The sequence below is a fragment of the Chanodichthys erythropterus genome, chromosome 8 (assembly GCF_024489055.1).
Source record: "Chanodichthys erythropterus isolate Z2021 chromosome 8, ASM2448905v1, whole genome shotgun sequence".
Taxonomy (NCBI): Eukaryota; Metazoa; Chordata; class Actinopteri; order Cypriniformes; family Xenocyprididae; genus Chanodichthys; species Chanodichthys erythropterus.
The window spans coordinates 47016440-47043807 of NC_090228.1; the positions used below are offsets into that span (position 1 = coordinate 47016440).

The 27368-nt window shown below is 35.6% G+C and overlaps 1 protein-coding gene and 1 pseudogene across 1 annotated transcript; both read left to right on the forward strand.

Annotated features, from left to right (window-relative positions):
* The first annotated feature begins 6939 nt into the window (after window positions 1-6939).
* Window positions 6940-9021, forward strand: LOC137024092 (polymeric immunoglobulin receptor-like). Its single transcript, XM_067391254.1, has 5 exons — window positions 6940-6988; window positions 7667-7972; window positions 8216-8533; window positions 8665-8781; window positions 8884-9021. Exons 1-5 carry the CDS (start codon window positions 6940-6942, stop codon window positions 8994-8996), a joined length of 903 nt encoding a protein of 300 aa, XP_067247355.1. The 3' UTR covers window positions 8997-9021.
* A 9139-nt stretch (window positions 9022-18160) lies between these two features.
* Window positions 18161-24138, forward strand: LOC137025347 (uncharacterized; annotated as a pseudogene).
* The last annotated feature ends 3230 nt before the right edge of the window (window positions 24139-27368 follow it).

The following is a 27368-nucleotide window of genomic DNA, read 5'->3' on the forward strand; positions in this document are numbered from 1 at the left end:
AACATTACTTGTGTTTTTAAACAATAAGGACAATAAACAATAAATACAAAGTTCAGTTGTTGTAGACATATGCTTTATTATTATGGCTTCCTTTTTGTCATTCATATTATATATATATATATATATATATATATATATATATATATATATATATATATATATATATATATATATATATATATATATATATATATGTGGGTCAAAGACGAGACGTCACCATTTTGGTGTCCGCATCAAATACAATTTACAAAAGTGATTTTACATACAAAAAAAAACATTAAATGGAAGTAAAATGTCTACTTTCATGTTTCAAATAACTTTTGTGAAAATACAATGACAAAATATGAGTTAAATAATGCTCCAAAGTGTAAAAGTGTCATTCAGCGTAATGGTCCGGACTATGATTTTACTAATACATTTTTAAATAAATGTATAAAATACCATGTTAAAAAAAATATTTGCTTCCTTGGCATGTTCACATAAGTGTTGGCTGTATTATATTAATAGGACTATGTGTTATTTTTTTTCGTTAAATATTGAAATAACTAGGGGACTTTTGTCCCGAATATGCAGTTTGTCAGAGGTCATTCAGTGTAACGGGATCAGGAAGCCATTTTGAAATTAAATAAACAACCAATAGTCATCAAGCAGTCTGTGACATCATCAAAAGTCCCCCTGAAGACCGTGTGGTGATTTAGCAAGGTAAGTTTATTGCTCTTAAATATTTGATAATTTCACCTTTTCATAGTGTGGTATCTTGAGTTACAAAAACAAATGTCATTCAGTGAAATGCCAAAAAACACTTTTATTGTGAATAATGATGATTAACCTTTCTGGTCAAGTTCACTGTTTGATATAGGTGGCTAGTTGTTAGCTAGCAATATTAGCTTAAGTAGAAGTTTCGTCATTCAGGGTAATGTTTTGTCATTCGGTGTAATGCAAATTGTCTGTTACACCACAGTGTCATCCATTACACTGAATGACAGTGTCACTGTTTAGATAACATTTTTAGCATTTTATTTATATTTCATATAAATGAGGGATGTTTAGTACAATATATATCAAACTTTATAAATATTAATGTTTTAATGCATTTTTGTCTTTTTGATACTGATTTCTTTTAGATGCCCACAAACAAAGAAAGTTTCTAGGCACCGGCAGAAAGTTAATGCAGACCCAGTAGCTAGGGCAGCGCTTTTAGCAAGGAGACGAGAAAGGTATTGAGGAGTGCAATGTCAAAATAATAGGGCTGGGTTTAAAAAGATAGATTTCTCGATTTTAATCAATTCTAATTTTGAAGAAACAATACTGATTTGTAAATCCCAAGAATTGATCTTTCAGTCTATGCTGTTTTCATCTGATGTTAATCAATATCAAATTGATTTGAAATTGAATCAAATCGTGAAATTTGTGTCAAAGCCTAGCCCTACAGAATAATAGTTTACTGCTGTTTTTAGATAGAGACTCCACCCTACCTATACCACAAGTTAAGAGAGGCCACTGAGGGGATTCTCCGCCCATAATACCAATCCTGATAACATGTCATGACTTATCCGGCAAATTTGTAGTGGTCCTCTATGATGGCAAGCCCTTTGTTGGGCAGGTTTTGGGGGCTGAAGGTGATGAATTAGAGGTTAACTGCATGCATCAAAGTGGAGCTGGAAAGAATGCATTTGTGTGGCCTGAGACACCAGACAAACTATTTTACTTCACATCTGATGTGAAGGCAATAGTGTCTGAACCTGAGCCATTAACCCTGAGGAAGTCCAAACTCACTACAGAGTTGGCATCTCTCTCTCTCTCTCTCTCTCTCTCTCTCTCTCTCTCTCTCTCTCTCTCTCTCTCTCACACACACACACACACACACACACACACACACACACACACACATTGATTGTATTACCACCATCTCTGTTCTTGATGAAATCTCTAAATCACTATCTCTGTTATTGATAAAATGAGAGAAACTGATTGTACTACCACCACTTTTTTCACAATTGTTAAGGTGTGTGTTTGCTTGTCCTTCAAGTTCCAATTTGTCAATTAAATGAGGGATATTGATTATACAGTATTACCACCAGTTCAGTTAATTTTTACGAATGTGATATGCATTGTGGAATAAAATGATTATTCATTTCAGCATCTGCTTCTGTGATTTGTTTAGGAATTAAAGGCTTTTTTTTAAACACTACTTATATAATTGACTGCACAGAAACTGTCCTACAGAAGGCTAAAATCTAGATTCAAGAAGTGAATCGTACAGTCACTATTATGCCAGTAATACTCTGAAGTATATGGTAGCAACTTCCTCATCTGGATTAGTTCATTTCGGAGGCTTATTTGTGGCAAATGTAGCGACAGGCATAAAGGAGTAGTACTACATGAACACTTCAGCCGCTACTATTAATGATCTATATAAGAATTTCAGAGATCACATATCTTGAAAACTAATTATATAAACCTGTACAGATATTGTTAGTGTACTGTGGATCCACAAATTAATTTCCATGCATTTATTTGTTACATGTTAGGTCATTCAGCGATTCACACTGATGCAAATTGATTAAAAACGGCATAATCAGATTATAAAACATTAAAGCAAAAACATACATTACACTCACAATAAATTATTTTCTTCAGCTTTTACGTCACTTTGGTATACTGAATTTTTTTTTTTTTTTTTTTTTAACTGCCAAGTGGACTTTCCAAGGGTATTTCACCATCTTAAGTGAGATTCCATTCCAAAGGGAGTGAACATATTCAATTCAATGGGCACTGTGAACAAAATAGGGAATATGGGAGCATCGATACATCAATTTGCAGGAGGTGGAGATGAAAATCACAACTGTCATTGTGCACCACCTCACCAGTCAGAACTATTGATGGAGCAGAATCAGCAAAGCTTTCGGATGAGTTTTTAAACGGCTCTGCAATGGAGGAGTTTACGTATGTGTTTGAGTATTCATAAATATTTTGTTATTATACAAACTAGAATAATTAAGAATGGTTATGGCGATGAATGTTCCATTCGCATTAGTCTCAGCCTCAGATGTCACGCTCCCCACGGACCGTTGGCTGAACGTCTGATGCATATGGCACACTTAACTGGAAACACTTCAGAATATTTGAAGTTGTCATCTGGTTGGTTAAATTCTACAGGATGTCCAGGAGACGTGTGTGTCACTTTCTTTAACGGTCCGCCTGGAAATAAATGCCATGACACTAAACCACCATAGAAGAAGAATGCTGTTGTGTTCACTACTTTGACAATGAGCGCTTACTAAGACTAACTAAACACTGGATTTTCAAAAGTATGTGAAGTTCGTGGCTCCATTATTGCAGTAAACTTGTACAACAATCTTGAATGAGTTATTTATTAGATGCACGCCGGTCTGTTATTGAAGGGACATCGACTTTTTTCATGCCCCTAAACATGACGAGGAACAAAACGAACTGGAATTAGTTGCATTACATGTCAGTTAAACGTCTTCTTGGGCGGTCCTTGGAAATCTGCGATAGAGTCCAGAACTTCTGCCCACGTGAGAATACATTTGCATATTCTATTGTATGAATGGATATGTAAATAAAGTAAAAGTTTTGAGATGCAGGTGGTTCTGAGCATGTATCAAACTGCAAAAGACACGTCCTCCAGTGGTGAACCACCTTTTTAAAACACTTATGACGTCACGTAACGAAGCCTCCTTTACTGAAATCACGTGAATTTAGCAGTTTACCATAGACTGCCTTTGCAACTTGCTCAAACATGCTGTGTAACCAGTGAGGTTAATTCTCGTGTGTTTCTGATCTTTTTATGAACTTTAAGCGTCAAAGATCAAGGTGCAAACATTTAATAGTGATGTGACGTTTGACACCGAGGCTTCGAAGCTTGTATCAAAAAAACGAAACATCTCACAGTGAAGCACTGTATCAGAGCTTGATTCGTTTTGCCATAACCACGTGATCGGTGACGTCCGAAGCTTCGTTTTCGCACACAACCATGTGACTGCTTCGTATTCTGATTCACAAAACGTGAACCCTTGTGCAGATGTGAAGTGTCATTTGCTTTTTAGCAAAAGAATATGCCATACGAATAAATATTTACATGTTCAGTTTGTATTTATTCCCAGTTCATGCTTCATTTTATGACACTCATTTATTTTGATAATATATGCCAAAGCTTGCCTATTTCTCCCCCCAAATTTTATTCAGACTCATTTATTCAAATTGTGTAAGTGAAATGACACGTGAAAGACTTTATGTATAATAATAATTTACATTGTTTTATACGCTTTTCATAGCACAAACTGATTTATTACATGAAACAGTCCAAAAATAGCTGCGTCGTCTGGGACGCAAAGGCCGTTTTTCCCACCTTTTGACCACAAGATGTCGTTAGTGTGCACTGTGTTGAAAAGCTTCGAGTAATGAACCTTTTTACGATACACTTGAGGGGAAAGCATCGGTGCTTCACAAAGCTTCATTTCGCCATCACTAACATTTAAGTCTTCTGAAGGTGAATTTATTAATTCATGTGCAGTTTATTTACACAAAGTGAACATAACATGACCGTCAACATGACTTTGGCTTGGCTAGAAACATGAAACTCAACACAACATAAATACACAACAAAGTAACATGGAAAACAAGAGGCTTAAATACATGAACTTAGGGAACGTATGAGTAAGACAACCAATTGGCAAGTGACACAGGGAACAAGGGAACCAATGAACAAACAGAACTCAGAAACACATGACCATAATCAACCAATCATGACTTGACACTCTGACTAAGGGAGTGCAAGGGAAGCATGACACAAACAAGCAACATGACTCAAACTACAAAATAAAAGACATGAAACAAATCCATACATACAAAGGCAGTCTATGGATTGACAGAATTATTTCAGATTTCATCAAAAACATCTTCATTTGTGTTCTGAAGATGAATGAAAGTCTTAAGAACGACATGGGGGTGTGTAATTAATGACAGATTTTTCATTTTTGGGTGAACTAACCCTTTAAAACTGCTCAAAAATGCATTTTAGTCTGGGACTAGGCTTAAGCCTTGTCTGTGAAACCACAAGTGTTTTAAAAGGAAGGTTTGCATGACAGTTTTGCTGAAAAATAAAAAGGGATATCTCAGTACATGTAGGCCTAACTCAGAGAAAGAGTAAACATTGTTCATTTACATACATTACCAACATTGTAACAATACAAAGTGGGTTGAAAATCTGCAAACTTGTCCTTTAAAATCCAATCCATCCGTCTCCGTTGATTTTGTATTGCGTGAGGCTGCCTCCTTGTCATTTCTGACTTATAACAAAAAACAGAACAATGTCCAAAAGCTGCTGTGTGACAAGGTGTACAGCAAACAAGCTAAAAAACCCAGAAGTTTTTTAAGTTTTTATAAGCTACCGAACTGTAAAAGCCAGCCTTTAAAGGTGCTAAAGAGGATGTTTTGTTTTATACATTTTTTTCAATATTACTTGAAACTGTCTTTACTAACTGATAAAAGACTATTTATTAGATGCACTGAAAGTAATAATATTAATATACATCATCTGTGCACGAGGTAGGGCCTTAAAAACATCAGCCAACGATTGGCCCTCTGGCTTGTCAATCACTGCCGTGACGTTCCTTGTGAGAGACGAGCGCGGCTGTGCGCTCCAGTAACTTTCCACACTCCACAGGCGCCGCATGCAATGTTTTTGTCAGGAGACAGGAGTAACAACTGCAGATTATGAGTTACCTGCGGTGAGTCCGACATAATGAATCCACTAACACAACACAGCGAATGAGGGTGGTAAACACTCGTGTTCCAATACTCGTGCACGAATTTTGGGAGGCGTTCCCTCGAAAGGAAGGGGGGTTGTTCTTACTCATGCGCTAATTTCAAAAACTCAGTAACAGTCTTTGATTTCTCAGTCGACGAAAAGATCCTCTTTATCACCTTTAAGAAGACATAAGCGTTTTTGCTCACCCACTAAAAGTGGCAAACTTAACATGCTATAAAAATTATCTGTGAGGTATTTTGAGCTAAAACTTCACATACACACTCTGGGGACATTTACATCTTGTAAAAGACTTATTTTACATCTTGTAAAATGGGGCATAATAGGTCCTCTTTAAACGCTCATTTTTTGGGGTCGACAGCTTATATAAACTTTTTTTTAGCTTGTTTGCCTCGTCACATAGCAGCTTTTAGACATTGTTCTGTTGGATTGTTTTCCCCCCCGGTGGGCGTGGTTTTCAGATTATGACGTGTGTCGCTCTGTCTCTATAGATGCGTTTTAAGAAAGCAACTGTGTGTATTTGTGTGTGTGAAGGTGTCTATGGTTTCATGTGCAAAATGACCTCACAAATGTAAGAATATATAAAGATGTGAGATTCTGCAAGAGCTTCTGATCTGCTTCTCTCAGGCTTTTTACACGACAAACATTGCAAAGATGAGCTCATAAAACAGAGTACAATAAATAAAAAAACGGGCAAGTCAGAAGCATTTTCATGAGAAACCGGAGAAATAACCGTGGTCAATCCGTGTGCCCTCGATGAGTGAGCATCTGTCTCATCTTCAGAGCTTCTCTTCTTTCTTCTGAAGGTCTGTGGCTTATTTTAGTTTGACTTAAGGCCAACCATGACCTATAACTATAAATAAATTAGCCATGCAGTATATTAACAAAGCAGTTTAAACTTTTACAACTAGATTTTTTTTATTTATGACTCATTTGATGATTTATTTAAAGAATATTTGACCCCACACCACCAATATACTTCTGTTTGATTATTTGCTTAAATATTGCTTAAATATGGAGGGAGGGGGATACAGAGACGTATCATGAAACAGGAAGTTGAAGTTTCTGAAAAGAGCTAACAGGAACTATAAAAGAAAAAGACAGCCCACACAGAACAGAGTCGTGCCATTAGTGAGTGAGAACCAGTCATGAGGGACCATTTATATCTTTTTTTCTTTATGATTCAATTTAGTTCTGGTAAGTTCAGACTTTTATTGATTTATATTTTAATTTATGAGGAACTGGTGTGAGATCAGTGTATCAAGTGGTTGTAGTTATTTAAAACATCAGTTTAAAACATCTAAAAACAACTTTTAAAAAATAATGCATCTTTTAAGAAAATTGTATTTTGTAGTTTTTCTAAGATAAGTCTGTCTATTCACACATGCAGAAAGTTGAGTGAATTTGTCAATTGCAGAGATGTTTAAACTGAAATTGTCTTTGAATTCTTAAAGGAACATTTTGATTGTATAATAAATCAGGAATGCGACTTTTTTTAATAGTGAAGTATTGCATACAGAAACTGAATGTGATGAGATTTGAGCAACATTGTCTTTCTATGTTCATTAAAAGTTTCTAAGGTTTGAATAAAGGCCCTCACAACATTTTCAAAATCATGTTAATTTACATGAACATAACTTACATTGCATGTAAGTTATGTAAACTACAAGTTTCTGATCAAAACTCCTTCAGAGATGAAGTTGTTGATATTAAATGTCCAGTTTGTTCAAAGAAGAGAATTACTGTGAGATCTAATAAACACAATAAAGTGCTGCTCATGAACACAAACCTGAAGCTCTTCTCAGCTTTTTCCTGATTATTATATATTCCAGTAAAGCCCATTTGTAAGTTTTTGACAAGCTCTCTTGTTTTCAGGCTGTATTCTTTCAAATGAGCGGCAGACAATACGAATAACAGGATACACAGGTGGATCAGTGGTGCTGCCCTGCTCCTGCGCTCATCCTCAGTCTACAGTCATCACATTCACATGGCAGTTTCATCGCAGTGGACGAGGATGGATTAAAGTATTTGAGGATGAGAAGTACAGCGGCAGACGTGTGCTGTTTAATGAAAATACTCCACATAATTTGTCTCTTCTCATTTCTGACCTCAGACAGGAAGATCAAGGGCACTACGAGTGTAAGACTGAACAATCTACATCCATTCATTTAACAGTGAAGGGTAAGTGATGCTTCTTCTAGAAATATCAATCGCTCTTGTTAGACATGATTGACAGCTCAGGAATAGACATTCAATTGTTCTTTTTACTAAATTATTATTTGAGAATAAAAAAAAAATAAACCAAGAAATTTGGAGAACCAGTGACAGACTTTAAATTGTACATTCACTGACCTTTGAGTTTCACTTGTTCTCACTACAATGTGGCTCATTCATGGCTTTTTTCTTGTATAAATATTTTTTTAGGCTGTGATTTGGTTCAGAACACAGAGGCAGTGATTCCGGTGACTGGATATTCAGGAGAGTCTGTGGTTCTGCCCTGCTCATGCTCTGAACTACTGGCTAAACCTGAACAGATACGATGGATGTATTATGTAGAAAAAGCTTATCAGGAAATTTACCCAAATGAAAAGTCTGAGAAGCACAAGAACAGAGTCAAACTGTTGAATCAAACATCTCCAGGAAATCTCTCTCTACACATATCAGCACTGACCGCAGAGGACGAAGGAGACTATTATTGTTCTGTCTCGTCTCAAACAGTCTCCTACAGACTTCATGTTGAAGGTAGTTTTGTTCTGTTGATGTTACTTTGATCATCATTACTACTGATTTTATGAAGAATCTAAATATGTAGAGGAATGAGGTAAACTTGTAGGATGACATGAATGTTTGCATTAATATATTATCATTGACAGTTACTCTCAGGACAGAGAAACCACACATCCATACATCCATCAGTTTATCAACACTTCAACCTTCACACCAAACACAAGAACTTGAACCACCTCAACAACCACACCAAACACCTCAATGTAAGTCAAAGGCTTGGTTTGCTTTTCATTATTCAACAATGATGATTACAATAATGTATTTTTCCAATGAACATGTCAACAACTCTGTATGTTTCTCCACAGATATCTTCATTCTAGTGGCAGTGTTTCCCTTAGCACTGATTCTGACATTTCTGGCTTTATCTTCTAGATATGCAAAGGTACATAAACACATTCTTACAGTATATTGTAAATGACACCTAATGGGCCCTAGCAATGTTCTGGTTTAAAAACTATTGGTTACTTGTTTTTTGCCAAATGCACATGCCTATCGCCTTATTTTTACAGTTTAATGCACTTTGATATTCTTCTCATTAAATTATGATCTTATTCAAGCAAACAAAACACTGTTGTCATGTAAATGAATGGCCAAAATGCATAAAAAGTTTTCCATTTTTAGTTGAAAACATTGTTGTGTAAACAGCCCCTAAGAAAAGTGGGGATTAAACACCAACACCTGACTTGAATGAACTTAACAAATGAGTTGTGGCTAAAGCAGTTTCATTAAAGGTCATTGAAATTCATGCAATCTCACTAATTTGATCCAGTTTAACCTAGTCAAGATAATCGCACGTGCACAATTTTCCTAAGCAGCCCTAGAGGTCGATCATGGATCAAATCGATCCACCATAGGAAACAGCATATATTTTGTGCTGTTTTATGTGTTTGACACGTGGTGTTTTCCTCAGTGCATAACTTACATTTCACAGGTTTATTCTCCATCTGTAAATGTTAGACAGTCATGCAAATATTTCAATTTCGCATGTGCACCAAACAGATGGAACGCAATAGAATAGGAGCACAATAATTCTGACTAAAATATAAATTTGGCTAAAATATTTGTTGTTGGATATTAACTGTAAAGGGACTATTATTATGGGGTAAGTCAAATGTAGGCTTATATAGCCTACTGTAGGCCAATTATTCAGCTCAGATTCATCTTACCCATTAAAATCTAGTCTGCTTATTATTTATTTTAATTTTGTGATTTTTACGGAAGCCCTAAACGGCCATGGATTATTATTTTTTTTGTATCTTGTTTTTTCGTGATCTCGAGATAACAAAAGTTGTTTTGTCGTGATCACGACTTAAAAGTTCTTTTTACAATGATTGATTCTGAAACACACTGTACCTGGCTTCTACTGTTGCTATAGTAACGAACACAACGTTGACGCGCATCTGATCGACGGATAAAACATGCGCTCTTATATCTTGCTGATATTTCAGCTAAATGTTTACTTCACTTAATAATAAAGTTTACAATAAATAAATACATATAGGCTAATCAATCACTGTTCAATAAATATTTAAAATATTGTTTGTGTAACATAATATTCTATAAATGCATATATACATATATATATTAGGGCTGTCAAATGATTAAAATTTTTTATCAAATTAATCAGAATTTTCAGTGGATTAATCAGGATTAATCACTATTTGCAATTACACCTGAATCCTAACCTTTTTTTTTTTTTTTTCTGAAATGCATACCAAAAGATAAATAACAGGACACAGATACATAATTTTCATATTATGTCCGTTTATTATGTCCGCGCTTGACCATTTCCAGCGTCGAATTCCAACGTGTTGGAACATCCTGGATCAATGGCTCTTGCTTCTATCCTAGGCTGACTTGTTGTGCTTGAAGCTCCGTAGCATTTGCTGGGCTGTGCTTAAAATGACCGACAACTTTGCGAGCCTTGGCCAAAGCATTTACAAAGCCGCTGTCAGCAAGACTCACTGTGACACTTCTCTGCACCATGTGAGCTACACAGTTCGTGTGTTCATAGCGTGTAAGTCGAATTGCGGCAACCATGTTGCGTGCACTGTCAGTCCCAATGGTTGTCGTCTTGCCCTCCATGTCCTCCAAAAGACTTCAGATCCCACGTGTCACTGATGAAATGTGCAGTTACTCCGAGGTAATTGTTGTTACTCACTAATGTCCAATGGTCTCCTGTCAGGGCGATATGATTTACTTGAGCCAAGACCTCTTTCCTTTTTTCTTTTTCGTTTTCATAGAGCTCGTGGATTTTCGTCATAACTGTGGCTCTTGATGGTGGCTTATAGGCCTATTTAATGTTTGTAAACATTCGGGATGCGCGCGCATCATGGTTGCAGAAAACCCGGGAGTGATAACCAGTACGACTAGAGAGTTACGACGAAGCGGTTCAAAGTAGTTAAGATTTAGAAACATTATAGAATATTTTGATTTGTTATTTTTTTTAAATGTTGTCGGCATATCACAGCAGCTTCACCCAGCGATAAGCACTGATATTTAAAAAAATTAACATTACCGAGTGGGATACAGCTTACGGATCCGTTTGCCATAGCACCTTGTCAGTGGTTAAATGACGAAACGAAATGGCCAAGCAGTGGCCAGAGATATATTTACCTGATTGACACCTCAAGTGTATAGCCTATACTCAGGAGAAGCTAAAAGCATATGTCTCTTGACGCGTACAACTTTGTTTTTTGTTTTGTTTTTGTTTAAATCACGAATTAAAAGAATAAAAAGTTAATTTCGAGTTTATATCTCACAATTCTTACTTTTATTTCTCGCAAATCTGAGTTTATATCTCACATTTCTTACAAAGAAAAACAGAATTGTGAGATATACTCGTTAGTCTTTTCTGAATTGCAATTTATCCCGCAATTCTGACTTTTTTCCCCTCAGAATTGTGAAATAAACTCACAATTGCGAGTAATAAAGTCCGAACTGAGACGCCACTTGCAAAACATCAAGGAAACCTGAGTCTTCTACAATGCTAATAGGTCTACAATCCTCTACAAACGCATTTTTTTGGACAAGCTTTTAATTGACAATTCGATTTGCCTGTTTGTATTGATGGTATTTGTAGAGTATATTTTATTTTATTTATCTTATATGTTTATTTTTTTTGTAAAGCACTTTGTGACCCCTCCTTGTCTGTGATAGGTGCTATATAAATAAACTTTACTTCCTTACTTATATTGTTCACAAGCTGTTTTATTGACGTCTTTCCGCGGTTGAAACACAAATAAAGTGATTACATGAGACGTGATACATTCTGGTAAGTTGTATTATGCTATATATTTCAACATACCTTTGATGTTCATGCATGTTTTTCGAGATTATAACTATTGAAAAGGAAGAAAAGACTCGCACTGCCGCCTGAACTGAGGCATTAATCTGACACGACACATTTAAAAGCGTCAAAACGCCACTTATTGTTTGAATATCATGATAAAATGGACAGAATTTACAAACTGACACTTTTATTATTATCAGAAGTAACAAAGCACAAAGCTTTTTGCGATTATTGGATGGGAGGCCCTGCAAATAATATTTGATGTAGGGAAAAAAACAAACAAAAAAAAAACGCAGACCTGGCACTGGCTTGAACTAGGGATGATTCACAGGGTCAAAAAGAGCCTGCTTTAACATCACTATTTTTAAACTGTTGCTTTAAAATTCAACACGAATGATTTTCTTCTCAAAAATCTGTATATATGAGTTGCAGTCTAACACGTTTTTCCGCACCCTTTTGATTAACAGGATATAGGCCCTGATTATCGGCAGTTTTTATACAATCGGTCAATAGTGAAGATTTTATCGATTGTTGGCCGATACATCAGTGCATCTAATTTAAAATATATTAATTTATTATGATCACATATTCTTTTATATATTTAAATACAGGTCAAAATAAGTATGTTGTTTAATTTTTACATAAATATTTCCATTACATTGAATGACCATGTTTTGTTACTCTGAATGATGTTTTGACAAAAAGGGAGATAATATTGTTATTGTTCCCATAATTGCAATGTTTTTAGTATTAGTCTGTATCATTAAATTAGCTTTAATAATATTTCTTTAATATAATTTGCAATATAATAATTTAATATTAAATGTAAGCAGAAGCAGATGTTGAAAAATAATAAGCGTTTTATTCTACTGTTCTGATGCTTAGCTTGTCACTTGGTTTTGACCAAAAAATTGCAGCATGCAGCTACATTTATGAATACTTTGTTTGCCAACATAAATGACGTTATCAGGATGAGTATTTTGGGTGAATAATCCCCTCAATGGTCTCTTTTGAACTTGCGACATACTGTAGTGAAGGAGAAGTCTGTTCAGAAATATTGGTAAGATATTATTCTGACAATCACAATCCTGAATACCTTTCTCTTTTCCTTGCTAAAGGCCTGTTCATATGATAACTATAACAATAATAGTGATAAACATATAGTTTAAAGAATTTTTTTCTTTAGAATATGTAAAATAACAGTATCCACACCACAAATCGATAACGGCACAGAGAAACAATATTGTTGGAATCTGTTTGAGCGTTTTTGTTCCTGCTAATGAACGATAAAAACACTGACAGCCGAACAAAATCTATTACGCTTTAAAGAGCTCCAGCATTTAAAGTGGCAAATGACAAAACTGCACATGCTTAGAATGAACAGTGTTTTTGTTCACTGGTGTGGAAACTATTGTTATAATTATCTTTATAGTTATTGTTCGTGGTGTGAATGGGCTTTAAGAGTGACACTACTGGCTCTGTATATATTTTAATAGCTTTTTGGCTTTTTACAGTGCCTTTCAACTCTCTCTGTTCGTGGGCATCTAAAAATGAATCAATAACACAAATTAAACAATACAAAAATGCACTAAAACATTAATATTTATTAAGGTCGGTGCTAAACATTCCTCATTTATCTGTAAAATAAATAAGATGCTAAAATAGTTATTTATACAGTGCTACTGTCATTCAGTGTAATGGATAACACTGTGGTGTAACTGAGACTTTGCATTACACTGAATGACAAACTTCTACTTCAGCTTATATTGCTGGTCATCAACTGGCCACCTGTAACAAACAGTGAGCTTGACCAGTAAAGTTAATCACAATCATTCACAATATCGGTTTTGTTTTTGTTTTTAAAACAAACAATAGTGTTTTTTGCATTTCACTGAAAGACATGCATTTTTGTAACTCAGGCTACCACACCATGAAAAGGTGAAATTATCAAATATTTGAGAATTAAACTCACTTTTCTTGCAGCACCACCTGGTGTTCAGAGTGTCATTTGATGATGTCACAGACTGTTGAATGACTATCAGTTTTTTTTTTTTAATTTGATTTCAGAATGGCTTCTTGATCCCGTTACACTGAATGACCTCTGACAAACTGAATATTCGGGACAAAAGTCCCCATGGTTATTTAAATATTTAAAAAAAAAAAAAAAAAACAATATACTTACCAACACTTACTTGAAAATGCCAAGAACACAAATATATTTTTAAATTGGTATTTTATGTTTATTTAAATATGTAATGGTAAAATCAAAGTCCGGACATTACTCTGAATGACAATTTTACACTTTGGAACATTATTTCCCCCATATGTTGACATTTTCTTTTCTCAAAAGTTTTTTGAAATGTGAAAGTAGACACACTGCTTGCATTTAACATGTTTTTTTTTATGTACATGTAGCAAATTAACTCAAGGGGAAATACTGATAATTATTCATAACTCATTATGATTATTAATTATGATTAATTATGATTATGTGAATCAGTTAATCTGCTTAACTGGATGTAGCTACATAAAGATTAATATTACAATCAATTAACCTGTTCGTCCAGTGAACGCTCAGTGTTGATTGTTTATTAATTCTAAGAAATGTTCATTTCGAGGTTATGGAAAAACAACATTCTTATTGTACAGTACTACTCAGAGCATGTAGTCGGGATCTAAATCACTTAAGAGGCAATTTATTAGTCAGAACCAAACATGTATTGTGCACAGTTTTTATTAACTAACTCACAAACACATAACATAACATACACAAAGGGTCACACACATATGTAGGTAAAAATGAGCAATGATAGAGTTGAACCGGAAGAGGAACCGTTAATGGAGCTATAGGAAAAAGTCAAAGACAATCTGGAAAAGAATCATCAGTTTCCTCAGTATTAAAGCACCTTTGCTGACCAAGGTAAGTTTTACAAATCAATACTAAATAGCTGTTTAGTGTTCAAATGTACGATACTTGCAAGATGCCTTTAGTGGCATTTTTCACTGGCTTTTAACCTCTGGTCAAGTCACACCTCTCAGTTGTTGACCGGACCAATGAAGATGTTGTATTTCCGGGTGACAACACGCCTCCTGTCAGGGCTTTTATGACTGAGCAAGATTAACTGGCTGAGTTTTTGAAGAACTATTAAAGATTCTTGTAATACTAATGTGTTGCACAGGTATGGACATACCGCATACACAAGCATTTAAATCTTCCCGCTACGAATGTATAGACACTAAACATGGCATAACTGAAGTTACCTTGAATGTCATAAAACTTATAAATCATAAACCGTGAATACAATGAGTGCAATACAACAACAGTGATAATGGATACCATTTCCTGGGGATATGCATGTTCATTTATAGAACAGTTTGTCTATAAATTAATGCAAGAGAGTCTGTGTTCTGTATGGAAAATGCAGGAAAGATGCAGGTTTTCTGTGTCTCTTCTCTGCTCTCCATGCGGCAACCACATTCTTTAGCGCAATAAACTTGTAACTGAGAACTTCTCGGGGGATGGGGACAGACCCCAGAGTGAGCTTTAAACAATTATTGGTTAACTATAACAAATAACTGTGTCTGATTTGTCTCAGTCGTTACAACATAAAATGGCTTTTGCAAATTTAATTTTATGCGGACACCAAAATGGTGACGTCTCATCTTTGACCCTCAAACTGCTGATTCATTCAAGAATGAGGCAGTTGTTTATGAATGAACCATTGAATCTTTGACTCAACCGATTCTTTCAAAATGCTGAATCATTCAGTAATGCAACAACTGCTGTGAGACATAGACAGGGTATATTTTTTGCTGCTGAAATAGATAGTCGGTCCAGTGTTTCTCAAGCGTGCACGAGTCCTAAAAGTGACGCCAAAGCGTCTCGATCGCCCCCAGTTGGCTGGAAGCAGTATAGGTCATAAACCCCGACCTCTCCACGAAATGTAATGGAATGTGAGACAAACTAAACAATCAATTTACACTTTGAAGTGTTTTTTTTTTTTTTTTTCCAAAGACGGTTTCTGCCATTTTAGACAGTTTTTATCACACTGGTGTTAGTTTCAAGTGTTCATTCTAAAAATCTTCTAAATAAGTTTGGTTTTGGTTAGTTATTTGATGATATAAAAACGGCAGCCAGATTGACAGCTTCTCTGAGTGAAGTAGTCACTGAGGCGCCAACTGACTTTTTTCTGGATCTTTGTGAGGAGACTGGAGCTTTATCTTTAATTTCTACATTTCCATAACTGTTTATTTCACACCGGCACAATGAGTTGTTCTGAGTTTGGGTGAGACCTTGATATCACGGCTCTACTTCGTGTTCACTACTGCACAGACTCGGGCTCCACGTTCATATATATATATATATATATATATATATTTTTTTTTTTTTTTTTTTTTTTTTTTTTACAGTCTATGATGTTTCTATTGAGCGCTTACAGGACATTTATTTTATAAACTTATTACTTTTAGAGTTAAAAAAAAATATTTGAAAGCACTGAATAAAAAATACTGACACTGACAGTATATAACTATAGCTTTATCAAAAGCAAAGTGTCTGTATAAAAAACTGCCTATGAGCACGCTTTCAAAAGAAATAAGGCGTAAAAACAACAATAAAAAATATTAAATTATAAAAGTGCCACAATTGTCCCACTATCACGTGCAGGGGTGGCATTTTGCTCCTATAAATGGGTAATAGAACTACAAAAAGAGTTTTAAATTCATGATTTAATATTAATGGGATTTTTATTTATGTAATATTTTAATTCTAGGTGTTTATTTATGTAAATGTTGCATGATGTGATGTTTTAAAGGGATCCCCTGGTGTTAAGACTTGTATGGCTGAATATAATGTAAATGATAAAATGTCTCTTACTGAAATATGTAGTATAAACCCATGAAAGATTTTCGTTATTTAAAAAATCCATGGCAAATTTGGACAATGAGGCGCCATTATATTCAGCTGCACAGTGCTTTATATGTCAGTGACGTCAAATGTTTGCACTCATGCTCTACTGACACTATCCTGTTGCTATTTTTACCACAACACAACTCAGAATATAATATACGATGCCACATTGTGCAGCTTTTGATTGTAATTTTCAGTCGATGAGCCACAAGAGAAGTGATTCAAGTCTTTACTAGCGATAAGAGGAGAAAAGAATGGGACGCTGTGCAGAATGTGGACGAATAAAACTTCCCAAAGACCCACGTCTTTGTTTTCTTCACTTAAGCTCTGATGCCTTTGAAACTTTTAGTAGAGCACAGCTGAAAGAGCTTACAGTTGCTGATGGATATAAGTGAAATGCTTTAACCAAATGCAGCGCCTGTCCTGGAGTCTGATGAGGGCAGCCCATAACACATCTCGACTGAGACAGACTGCCTCAAAGCTTGTGTGCGCTGATGCACAAAATATCTGTGATAGCATAAAACAGTAGCATCTTCTCTGCATGTTATCTGTGTGTAATGCATTCAGGTGATCAGACGATTTTAACACGTCAATCATACAACAGTAGTTCAAATAGCCACAGAGACATTGCACAGCTTCGATGTTTTCATCCTCACTAATTTTGCACTCTGGCTCAAACTGAAAAGGCCGATCTGGTTTTAAAAGGAACCCTGCAGATATTAAGACCTGTATGCATTACTAGATTACTGTTGCACCAAAACATACAGATGCAGAACACAAATATCAAAGGCATCAGGGCTAAAGTGGAGAAGAAAAAGACACGGTCTTTAGGAAGTTTTGTTCATCCACATTCTTCACAACGTCCCATTCTTTTCTCCTCTTATCGCTAGTAAAGCAGTAAAGACTTTGCATCGCTTCTCTCGTTGCCCTTCAACTGGAAATTACAACCAAAAGCTGCACAATGTGGCATCGTATATTATATTCTGAGTTGTGTTGTGGTAAAAATAGCAACAGGATAGTGTCAGAAGAGCATGAGTGCAAACATTTGACATCATCGACATATAACGCACTGTGCAGCTAAACAAAATGGTGCCGCCATTGTCCAAATATGTATGGTTTTTTTAAATATCATAAATCTTTCTTGGGTTTTCTACTACATATTTCATTAAGAGACATCATTTATGTTATATTAGGCCATACAAGTCTTAACACTGGGTGTCCCTTTAAGGAAGCAACTGTGTGAAGGTGTGTGTGTGTGTGTGTGTGTGTGTGTGTGGAAGAGAAGGTGTCTGTGGTTTCATGTGCAAAATGACACTGCAGGAGCTTCTGATCTGCTTCTCTCAGGCTTTTTACACGACAAACATTGCAAAGATGAGCTCATAAAACAGAGTATAATAAATAAAAAAACGGGCAAGTCAGAAGGATTTTCATGAGAAACTGGAGAAATAACCGTGGTCATCTGTGTGCCCTCGATGAGTGAGTATCTGTCTTGTCTTCTCTTCTTGTTTCTTCTGAAGGTCTGTGGCTTATTTTAGTTTTAGACATGAGGCCAACCATGACCTATAACTATAAATAAATAAGTCATGCAGTATATAAACAAAGCAGTTTAAACTTTTACAACTAGATTTTTTTTATTTATGACTCATTTGATGATTTATTTAAAGAATATTTGACCCCACACCACCAATATACTTCTGTTTGATTATTTGCTTACATATTCTTAAATATGGGGGGAAAATACAGAGATGTATCATGAAACAGGAAGTTGAAGTTTCTGAAAAGAGCTAACAGGAACTATGAAAAAAAAAAAAAAAAGACAGAGCCCACACAAAACAGAGTCGTGCCATTAGTGAGTGAGAACCAGTCATGAGGGACCATTTATATCTTTTCTTCTTTATGATTCAGTTTAGTTCTGGTAAGTTAAGATGTTTATTTATTTATTTTTTAATTTACGAGGAACTGGTGTGAGATCAGTGTATCAAGTGGTTGTAGTTATTTAAAACATTTTTTAAAAATAAAGCATCTTTTAAGAAAATTGTATTTTGTAGTTTTTCTAAGATAAGTCTGTCTATTCACACATGCAGAATGTTGAATGAACAGCTCTGCAATTGACAAATTCTTAAAGGATGAAACAGACATTTTGATTGTATAATAAATCAGGAATGCAACTTTTTTTAATAGTGAAGTATTGCATACAGAAACTGAATGTGATGAGATTTGAGCAACATTGTCTTTCTATGTTCATTAAAAGTCACTAAGGTTTGAATAAAGGCCCTCACAACATTTTCAAAATCACGTTAATTTACATTAACATAACTTACATTGTGTTAAACTACAAGTTTCTGATCAAAAATCCTTCAGAGATTAAGTAGTTGATATTAAATGTCCAGTTCGTTCAAAGAAGAGAATTACTGTGAGATCTAATAAACACAATAAAGTGCTGCTCATGAACACAAACCTGAAGCTCTTCTCAGCTTTTTCCTGATTATTATATATTCCAGTAAAGCCCATTTGTAAGTTTTTGACAAACTCTCTTGTTTTCAAGCTGTATTCTTTCAAATGAGCGGCAGACAATAGAAATAACAGGATACACAGGTGGATCAGTGGTGCTGCCCTGCTCCTGCGCTCATCCTCAGGCTACAGTCAACACATTCACATGGCAGTTTCAACACAGTGGACGATGGATTCCAGTATTTGAGGATGAGAAGTACAGCGGCAGACGTGTGCTGTTTAATGAAAGTTCTCCACAAAATCTGTCTCTTCTCATTTCTGACCTCAGACAGGAAGATCAAGGGTACTATAGGTGTGAGACTAAACAATATACATCCATTCAGTTAACAGTGAAGGGTAAGTGATGCTTCTTCTAGAAATATCAATCGCTCTTGTTAGACATGATTGACAGCTCAGGAATAGACATTCAATTGTTCATTTTTTACAAAATTATTATTTGAAAATAAAGAAATTTGGAGAACCAGTGACAGACTTTAAATTGTACATTCACTGACCTTTGACTTTCACTTGTTCTCACTACAATGTGGCTCATTCATGGCTTTTTTCTTGTTTAAATATTTTTTTAGGCTGTGATTTGGTTCAGAACACAAAGGCAGTGAATGAGGTGACAGGATATTCAGGAGAGTCTGTGGTTCTGCCCTGCTCATGCTCTGAACTACTGGCTAAACCTGAACAGATACGATGGATGTATATTGTAGAAAAAACTTATAAGGAAATTTACCCAAATGAAAAGATTGAGAAGCACAAGAACAGAGTCAAACTGTTGAATCAAACATCTCCAGGAAATATCTCTACACATATCAGCACTGACCGCAGAGGACAAAGGAGACTATATCTGTTCTGTCTCGTCTCAAACAGTCTCCTACAGACTTAGTGTTGAAGGTAGTTTTGTTCTCTTGATGTTACTTTGATCATCATTACTACTGATTTTATGAAGAATCTAAATATGTAGAGGAATGAGGTAAACTTGTAGGATGACATGCTGTTTACATTGTTATATTATCATTGACAGTTACTCTCAGGACAGAGAAACCACACATCCATACAGTTACTCTCGGGACAGAGAAACCACACATCCATACATCCATCAGTTTATCAACACTTCAACCTTCACACCAAACACAAGAACTTGAACCACCTCGACAACCACACGACACATCTCAATGTAAGTCAAAGGCTTGGTTTGCTTTTCATTATTCAACAATGATGATTACAATAATGTATTTTTCCCATGAACATGTCAACAGCCCTGTATGTTTCTCCACAGATCTCTTCATTCTAGTGGCAGTGTTTCCCTTAGCACTGATTCTGACATTTCTGGCTTTATCTTCTAGATATGCAAAGGTACATAAACACATTCTTACAGTATATTGTAAATGACACCTAATGGGCCCTAGCAATGTTCTGGTTTAAAAACTATTGGTTACTTGTTTTTTGCCAAATGCACATGCCTATCGCCTTATTTTTACAGTTTACTGCAATTTGATATTCTTTTCATTAAAAATGCAAAAGTTTCCATTTTCAAGCAACCCAAACACTGTTGTCATGTAAATGAATGGCCAAAACGCATGAAAAGTTTCCATTTTTAGTTGAAAACATTGTTGTGTAAACAGCCCCTAAGAAAAGTGGGGATTAAACACCAACACCTGACTTGAATAAACTTAACAAATGAGTTGTGGCTAAAGCAGTTTCATTTAAGGTCATTGACGTTCACGCAATCCCACTAATTTGATCCAGGTTAACCTATTCAAGATAATCGCACGTGCAAAATTTTCCTAAGCAGCCCTAGAGTTCGATCATGGATCAGATCGATCCACCATAGGAAACTAAATATATTTTGACACATGGGCCCTCATTTATCAATATTTAACTTTTCTTAAACATCATGGATCAAATCGATCCACCATAGGAAACATCATATATTTTGTGCTGTTTTATGTGTTTGACACATGGTGTTTTCCTCAGTGCATAACTTACATTTCACAGGTTTATTCTCCATCTGTAAATGTTAGACAGTCATGCAAATATTTCAATTTCGCATGTGCACCAAACAAATGGAACGCAATAGAATAGGAGCAAAATAATTCTGATTAAAATACAAATTTTGCTAAAATATTTGTTGTTGGATATTAACTGTAAAGGGACTATTATAATGGGGTAAATCAAATGTAGGTTAATATAGCCTACTGTAGGCCAATTATTCAGCTCAGATTCATCTTACCAATTAACATTTAGTCTGCTTATGTTATTATTTATTTTAAAATAACCATAAAAGGTACTAAAGCTGCCAAAAACCAGGAAAAATAAACAGACAGAAATGTATTCATATATTTTAAAACAATCAAATTAAATCTTGGGCACAAAACATTCAGCCAGTAAGAAAAGAAAATCTGTAGGTTACACACACATTTCTCACCATTTGTATCACTTCTTGAAGCAGTACTACATACTACACTTGTTGCACCATGAACTGTAGTTTTAAGATTTTTTTAGGTGAGAATGTAGTTGTTTAGATCTGAAATATGTGACTGATATTTAATTATAGCACCTATTTTACAATTTGTTTAGATGTTTTTGGAGATACGAGCTCCAGGCTATCAGCGGCCGTTCAGTGTTCGTGTACCCGTCGAGAACAGCTTCATCTCGGCCAGTGCTTCAGGGATTTGCCGCTGCCTCTTACAGTGGTTAAACATGGGATATAATTAATTTTGGGTACATAAAACGGGCAATCTTTGGTTTTATTAATCTATTACTTGTTCAAGAACAAATCAAATTGGGCTATGTTAAATTTAATAATTTAATATTAATTATTAAACCTTCTGTGTCGTTGGCAACACATCAAACCAAGCTGTATTCATGTTATCGTAACTCTTCAACCAATTGCACATTATCAAAATAATTCAAATGGCTCCTGACCGTAGACAAAATATACTTTTCAGCAGTATACAGCTTATTACAGTAATTTCTTGTTTTTCCTTAATGAAATTACGGCAGCTTTCTGGGAGAGCGGGAAGAAAGGATTTTAACAGAGAGATACGGAAGCGTGGCAGGTTAGAGTTCTGGATTGCATAAAATATTAAAAGAAACAAACAAAAACATCGTGAAGAAGAAATACTCAACACAAGAAGGGATTGGGCTGATTTTTTATAAGACTTTAGAGCAGGTTGAGCGACTCTTTCACATGTGGTGTGTGAATGTAGTTCCAGTGTGGACAAAAATCTTACATGTCACTTCTGCAGGCTGCTTCTTACTCTGTGAGAATAACAGTCACTCTTTTCATAGCTTTTGCAGCTCTGAGACACTCGCATGGTATTTCTCCTGCTCTTTGTCTAGCAAAAAAATCCCTCATCACTAAATGAAAGCTTAAAATAAAGTCCTGATTATTTCAGGGGCCTCGTCACAAGTCCATTGTTTTTGAATTTCTGTGTTACTTTTGCTATATTTTCACACTTAAAACAATGATTTGGTAATCCTCTTGTACCACTGTCCTCTTTTGTGTCTCCTGACAGTTCAGTCTGAGAATGATTCAGTGGGCTATATAACACTTTTAATTGTCAAGAAATGACTTCTCTTTAAATGTTTTGGTTCAACATACTTACCTGTTGATCAAACATCGCCTTAAACTTACACCAGAAAATTTTAATTTAGTAACTTTCAGGAGGGTGTACTCATTTTTGCAACACAACATTTTATCACTTATTTTCCTGAATAATTTTGACAAGGGTCTTTGGTAATTGAATAAGCAGACTTGCTGGAACATTATATCTCTAAAGAACCCTAACATGTCTTCTAAGTAAAGAGAAATTGCTGAATTTAAGTTTCAGAGGTTATGCTGTGTATATACATATTTAGGCACTGTGTGTGTGTGTGTGTGTGTGTGTGTGTGTGTGTGTGTGTGTGGGTGGGTGGGTGGGTGGGTGGGTGGGTGGGTGGGTGTGTGTGTGTGTGTGTGTGTGTGTGTGTGTGTGTGTTTTTATATATATAATATATGTATGTATGTATGTATGACTGCAATGATAAATGATACAAGATGACTTACAAACGTGTTCAATTATGTTGTATAATATCAATTGTTTATGTTAATATTTATAACAACGTTAACAAACATTTGATATACAATTAATCTGAACATGTTTGTAGGTCTACATTGTATTTATCATTGTAGCCTTATTTAAGTTGATTTTCTATTTACAGTATATTTATGTTTGGACTGATAGTGGTTAATAAAGTAAAATAATTGTATGTGAGAGAGTCAGCTGTAATATCATTGCGTTCCTATTGGTCAGTGTTAGAGGAGCTCAATTTAGCCTGACAGTTAGCCTGCTCTGGACCAGGTTAGATTCCCAGCATAAGTTGTCAGAGTAACTGATTTTAAGCATGCTTTATAAAACAGAATCCACCGATAATAAGTCTGACTAACCAAAATAAGCCTGGCTTGTATTCTATTCTTGTTTTATGGAACAGCCCTCGGGATAAGCTGGTTTTATTCTGTTGTTTTTGAAAAAGCACCTCATTCTGAGTGGCAGAATTTAAGTTTATTTGAAGATATAAGACGTTTTAAGTTAAATTCTGATGTTAGAATGTTTCAAAACTTCCTGTCTGAGAATATTTATGGAAGCTTGTTTCTGCCACAGAATAAAAAATAAAACTGCAATTACAAATGGTTTCATGCAATGCTGTCTATGCAAATGTAAATTCTGGTATGAACACAATCTTTTCCTCTTTCTCCAGGATGAAGTGGCATGTTCTGCTATAGTCTATGTTGAAACGGCATTCCCACCAGATCACACACAGAATGATGCAGTGGAGCTCACTGAGTATGTCAATACCAATGCTGAACGGACTTAACTCCCCCCCCCCCCCACCCGTTTTTTTGTCATTTTAAACAGAATTCACATTCACAGTGTTTATTCTAGTAATTGAGCTTATGTCCTTTGCATGTTACAGTACATGGGCAAATGGGGAGATGATCTTCTAATATGTCTGTCTATTACAGTAATTTCTGTTAGAAAAAGTCTTAATCTCTTTTCCTGTATGGATGTTGATATGCTGGAACAGAGGAAGAACCTCACCAAACTGTTGCCACACAGTTGAAAGCATACTAAAGTGAGACACTGTTCATTTGTCATCACATGTTAGTTTTATGATTGCCGCTGTATTTTTTTCTTTCAGGTTTTTTTTTTTTTTTTTTAATTTTAGTCCTCATTTTACTAATTTAGTCCCTCATACTGCTAATGAGCATTTTTGATTTATGTATTGAAACAGCCTTGAACAGTATATTTTGTGCAACATGTCTAAAACTGCTATAATGACCTGCTTACTGGCAAAACAAAAAAACTATGTCATAATCACTGTCATGTCATTTTTATTGAGAAATCCTGCTGTTAAAATAACTATTGGATGAAGAACAAGAATAGAGGAACAAGGAAAATATTTCTGTTTTTGCGTGATAAACATAGGTTAAATTGGGATTTGTTTTGTCATCTAGATCAGGGGTTCCCAAACTTTTCAGTCCACGACCCACAAAATAATGATGCCAGTGTCTCGCGACCCCCACTATCTTCGGAGGTGGTTAAAGTATACAAACATTGTGCACAATGGCACACAACACCTGTTTCACACATAGGTCTACTCTGTTTGCATTGTGTATGCAGTCGCCCATATTAACGGTTAGAGCGTTCACACTGCACACGGATGTGATTATGTACAATCTATTTTTGCTTCACTGCACCACGCTGAATTAAAACGGAAAAACACGAAATATTCTCCATTCATTTTAACCAATAAAAAAGTGATTGTAACGATCAGTTTCTGTGGTTATTTTAATAACAAATGTCGAGAGCGCATCAATGTATTGCGTGAGCACAAAACTCTCAGCTCCACTTAACGCTGGTTTCTTTGGGAAGCAAGGTTATCTTTCCCTCACAACCAAAAACACACTTCTTTGGTGACATTGTTGATTTTGTGCAGTCCTGTGACCTGTCGCTGCCGACGACTTCCATAAACCCGAACGTGCGTTGATGGGCGTGCTATTGCTTTCTCACTATGGTCGGCGTGCGCGCGCGCCCTTCCGGGAAAAGTGCCCGTATAAGGAAATTCCGCCCTCGTTGACGTCACTCAGGACCATGCTTGAAAAACAAATCCGACACCTGTGACGATTTGGAAGAGAATTTTTGGAACAGAAATACTCCGTCATACTTCCAACTTGTGTTTTGAAACTTTGGCCATGTTTCGCATGAGAATCCAACTCTTTTACAGTGTACATAAGTCAGAATACATGAAATAGCATTATACCTCCCCTTTAAAGTTTCTGTTGCACAGTCAACACTTTATTTTGCTTCGGGTAAAGCAAGGAAAATGACACCTTACCTGGCATTTAGGTTAACAAGGAGACATAAAGATAGCACTCGTATCTTCATGAAGGTGGAAAAACAAAGTTCTCCATGACCTGAGGGATTTCTTGTAAAAAGATTTAAAAGGAAAGAAAAAACGAGTCGTCTGCTTGTCTATTTTAATTTTTAATTTAAAGTGTTTGTGATTTTCATAAAGCTTATGTTTAAATGTTTTGATTTATATTTTACGTTGCTCATGCAAGTGGCAAAAGTATACTTTATATTAATATAAAGTAATAAATTGAATAAAAATTTTAAATGTAGAATGTTTAAACGTGACATCTATTAAATACAGTGTACAAAGAGAATCGCAATACTGACACACCACGTTCAGTAACAACTTTTGGATTTGAAATAAAAATAAGTAAATGTTGTGTTTGTGATAAACAGCCAGTTGCGCACTGCAAACACAGCATATGTGAAAACACAATAGCGCGTGCTGCAAAGGCATGACGGTGGAGCTTCTCCGCTCTCTCTCGCGACCCCCACTTTGGGAACCCCTGATCTAGATGCTGGCAATGTGCAAATCTACATCTGATGACAATAACATTTTTTTTCAGAATCAAATGTAGGAATAAATGAATACAGGAGAGAATATGAATACAAAATATAGGGCCTGACATTAAGCCTTGTCTTGTGCTTGTCTGAGTAAAGTTACTTGTCCGAAGAAATTTTTTTTTGGTGTAAATATAATTTATTCTGCAATATTCTCATCAGTGTTAACTTTTACATATTTAAATCTGCATATTAATTAATATTTACCACAAGGGCATTTTTTCTTGATCAGACAACATTACCCCTAAGATTAGGCAGGTTATTGGTGGTCTATCATCCTCTGATTGTGGTGACATAAGAAATTTGGGTATTTTTAACAGATCAATGTGTCTTAACAGTCATGTTAAGTCTGTAGTTTGTTCCTGTTTTTTCCATCTCAGGAACATTGCTAAGATTAGATCTATGGTTTCGAAAAAAGAAATGGAGATGCTTGTTCATGCTTTTATTTCTTCACGATTGGATTATTGTAATGTTTTGTACACGTTTAAACAAATCTTCTATGGATCGATTACAAGTTGTACAGAATGCAGCTGCCAGGCTTTTAAATAGATCCAGCAGAAGGTCACATGTTACTCCTGTGCTTAAAGCTCTCCATTGGCTTCCTATTCATTTTAGAGTGCATTTCAAAATTTTAGTTAACACTTACAGGGCCTTGCATGATCAAGCACCCTCGTATAAGCAGGATCTCTTACATGCACACGCCCCTGGTCGGTATCTGAGGTCTTCAGGCCAAGACCTTTAAACTATTCCCAGAACACATCTTAAAGGGATAGTTCACCCAAAAATGAAAATTCTGTCAGTAATTACTCACCCTCATGTTGATACAGCCATGTAAGTCTTTCTTTCATCTTCGGATCACAAATTAATATTTTTGTGATTAAATATGAGCGGTGGAATACTCCTCCATTGGCTTTAAGGGGGCCCAAACTTGTCCGTCCAGAAATTCAGTGAAGAAAATGTTTAAGTAGTCCATGCCACTACAGTGGCTCAACCGTACGTTTCTCAAGCGACGATAATACTTTTCGTGCGAAAAAAACAAAAAAAGAACGACTTTATTCAACTATTCATTTTCTCTCTTGTAGGCCTCTGACGTTAGTTCACGAGAGCTCCATGACGCATGCGCGAGAACTA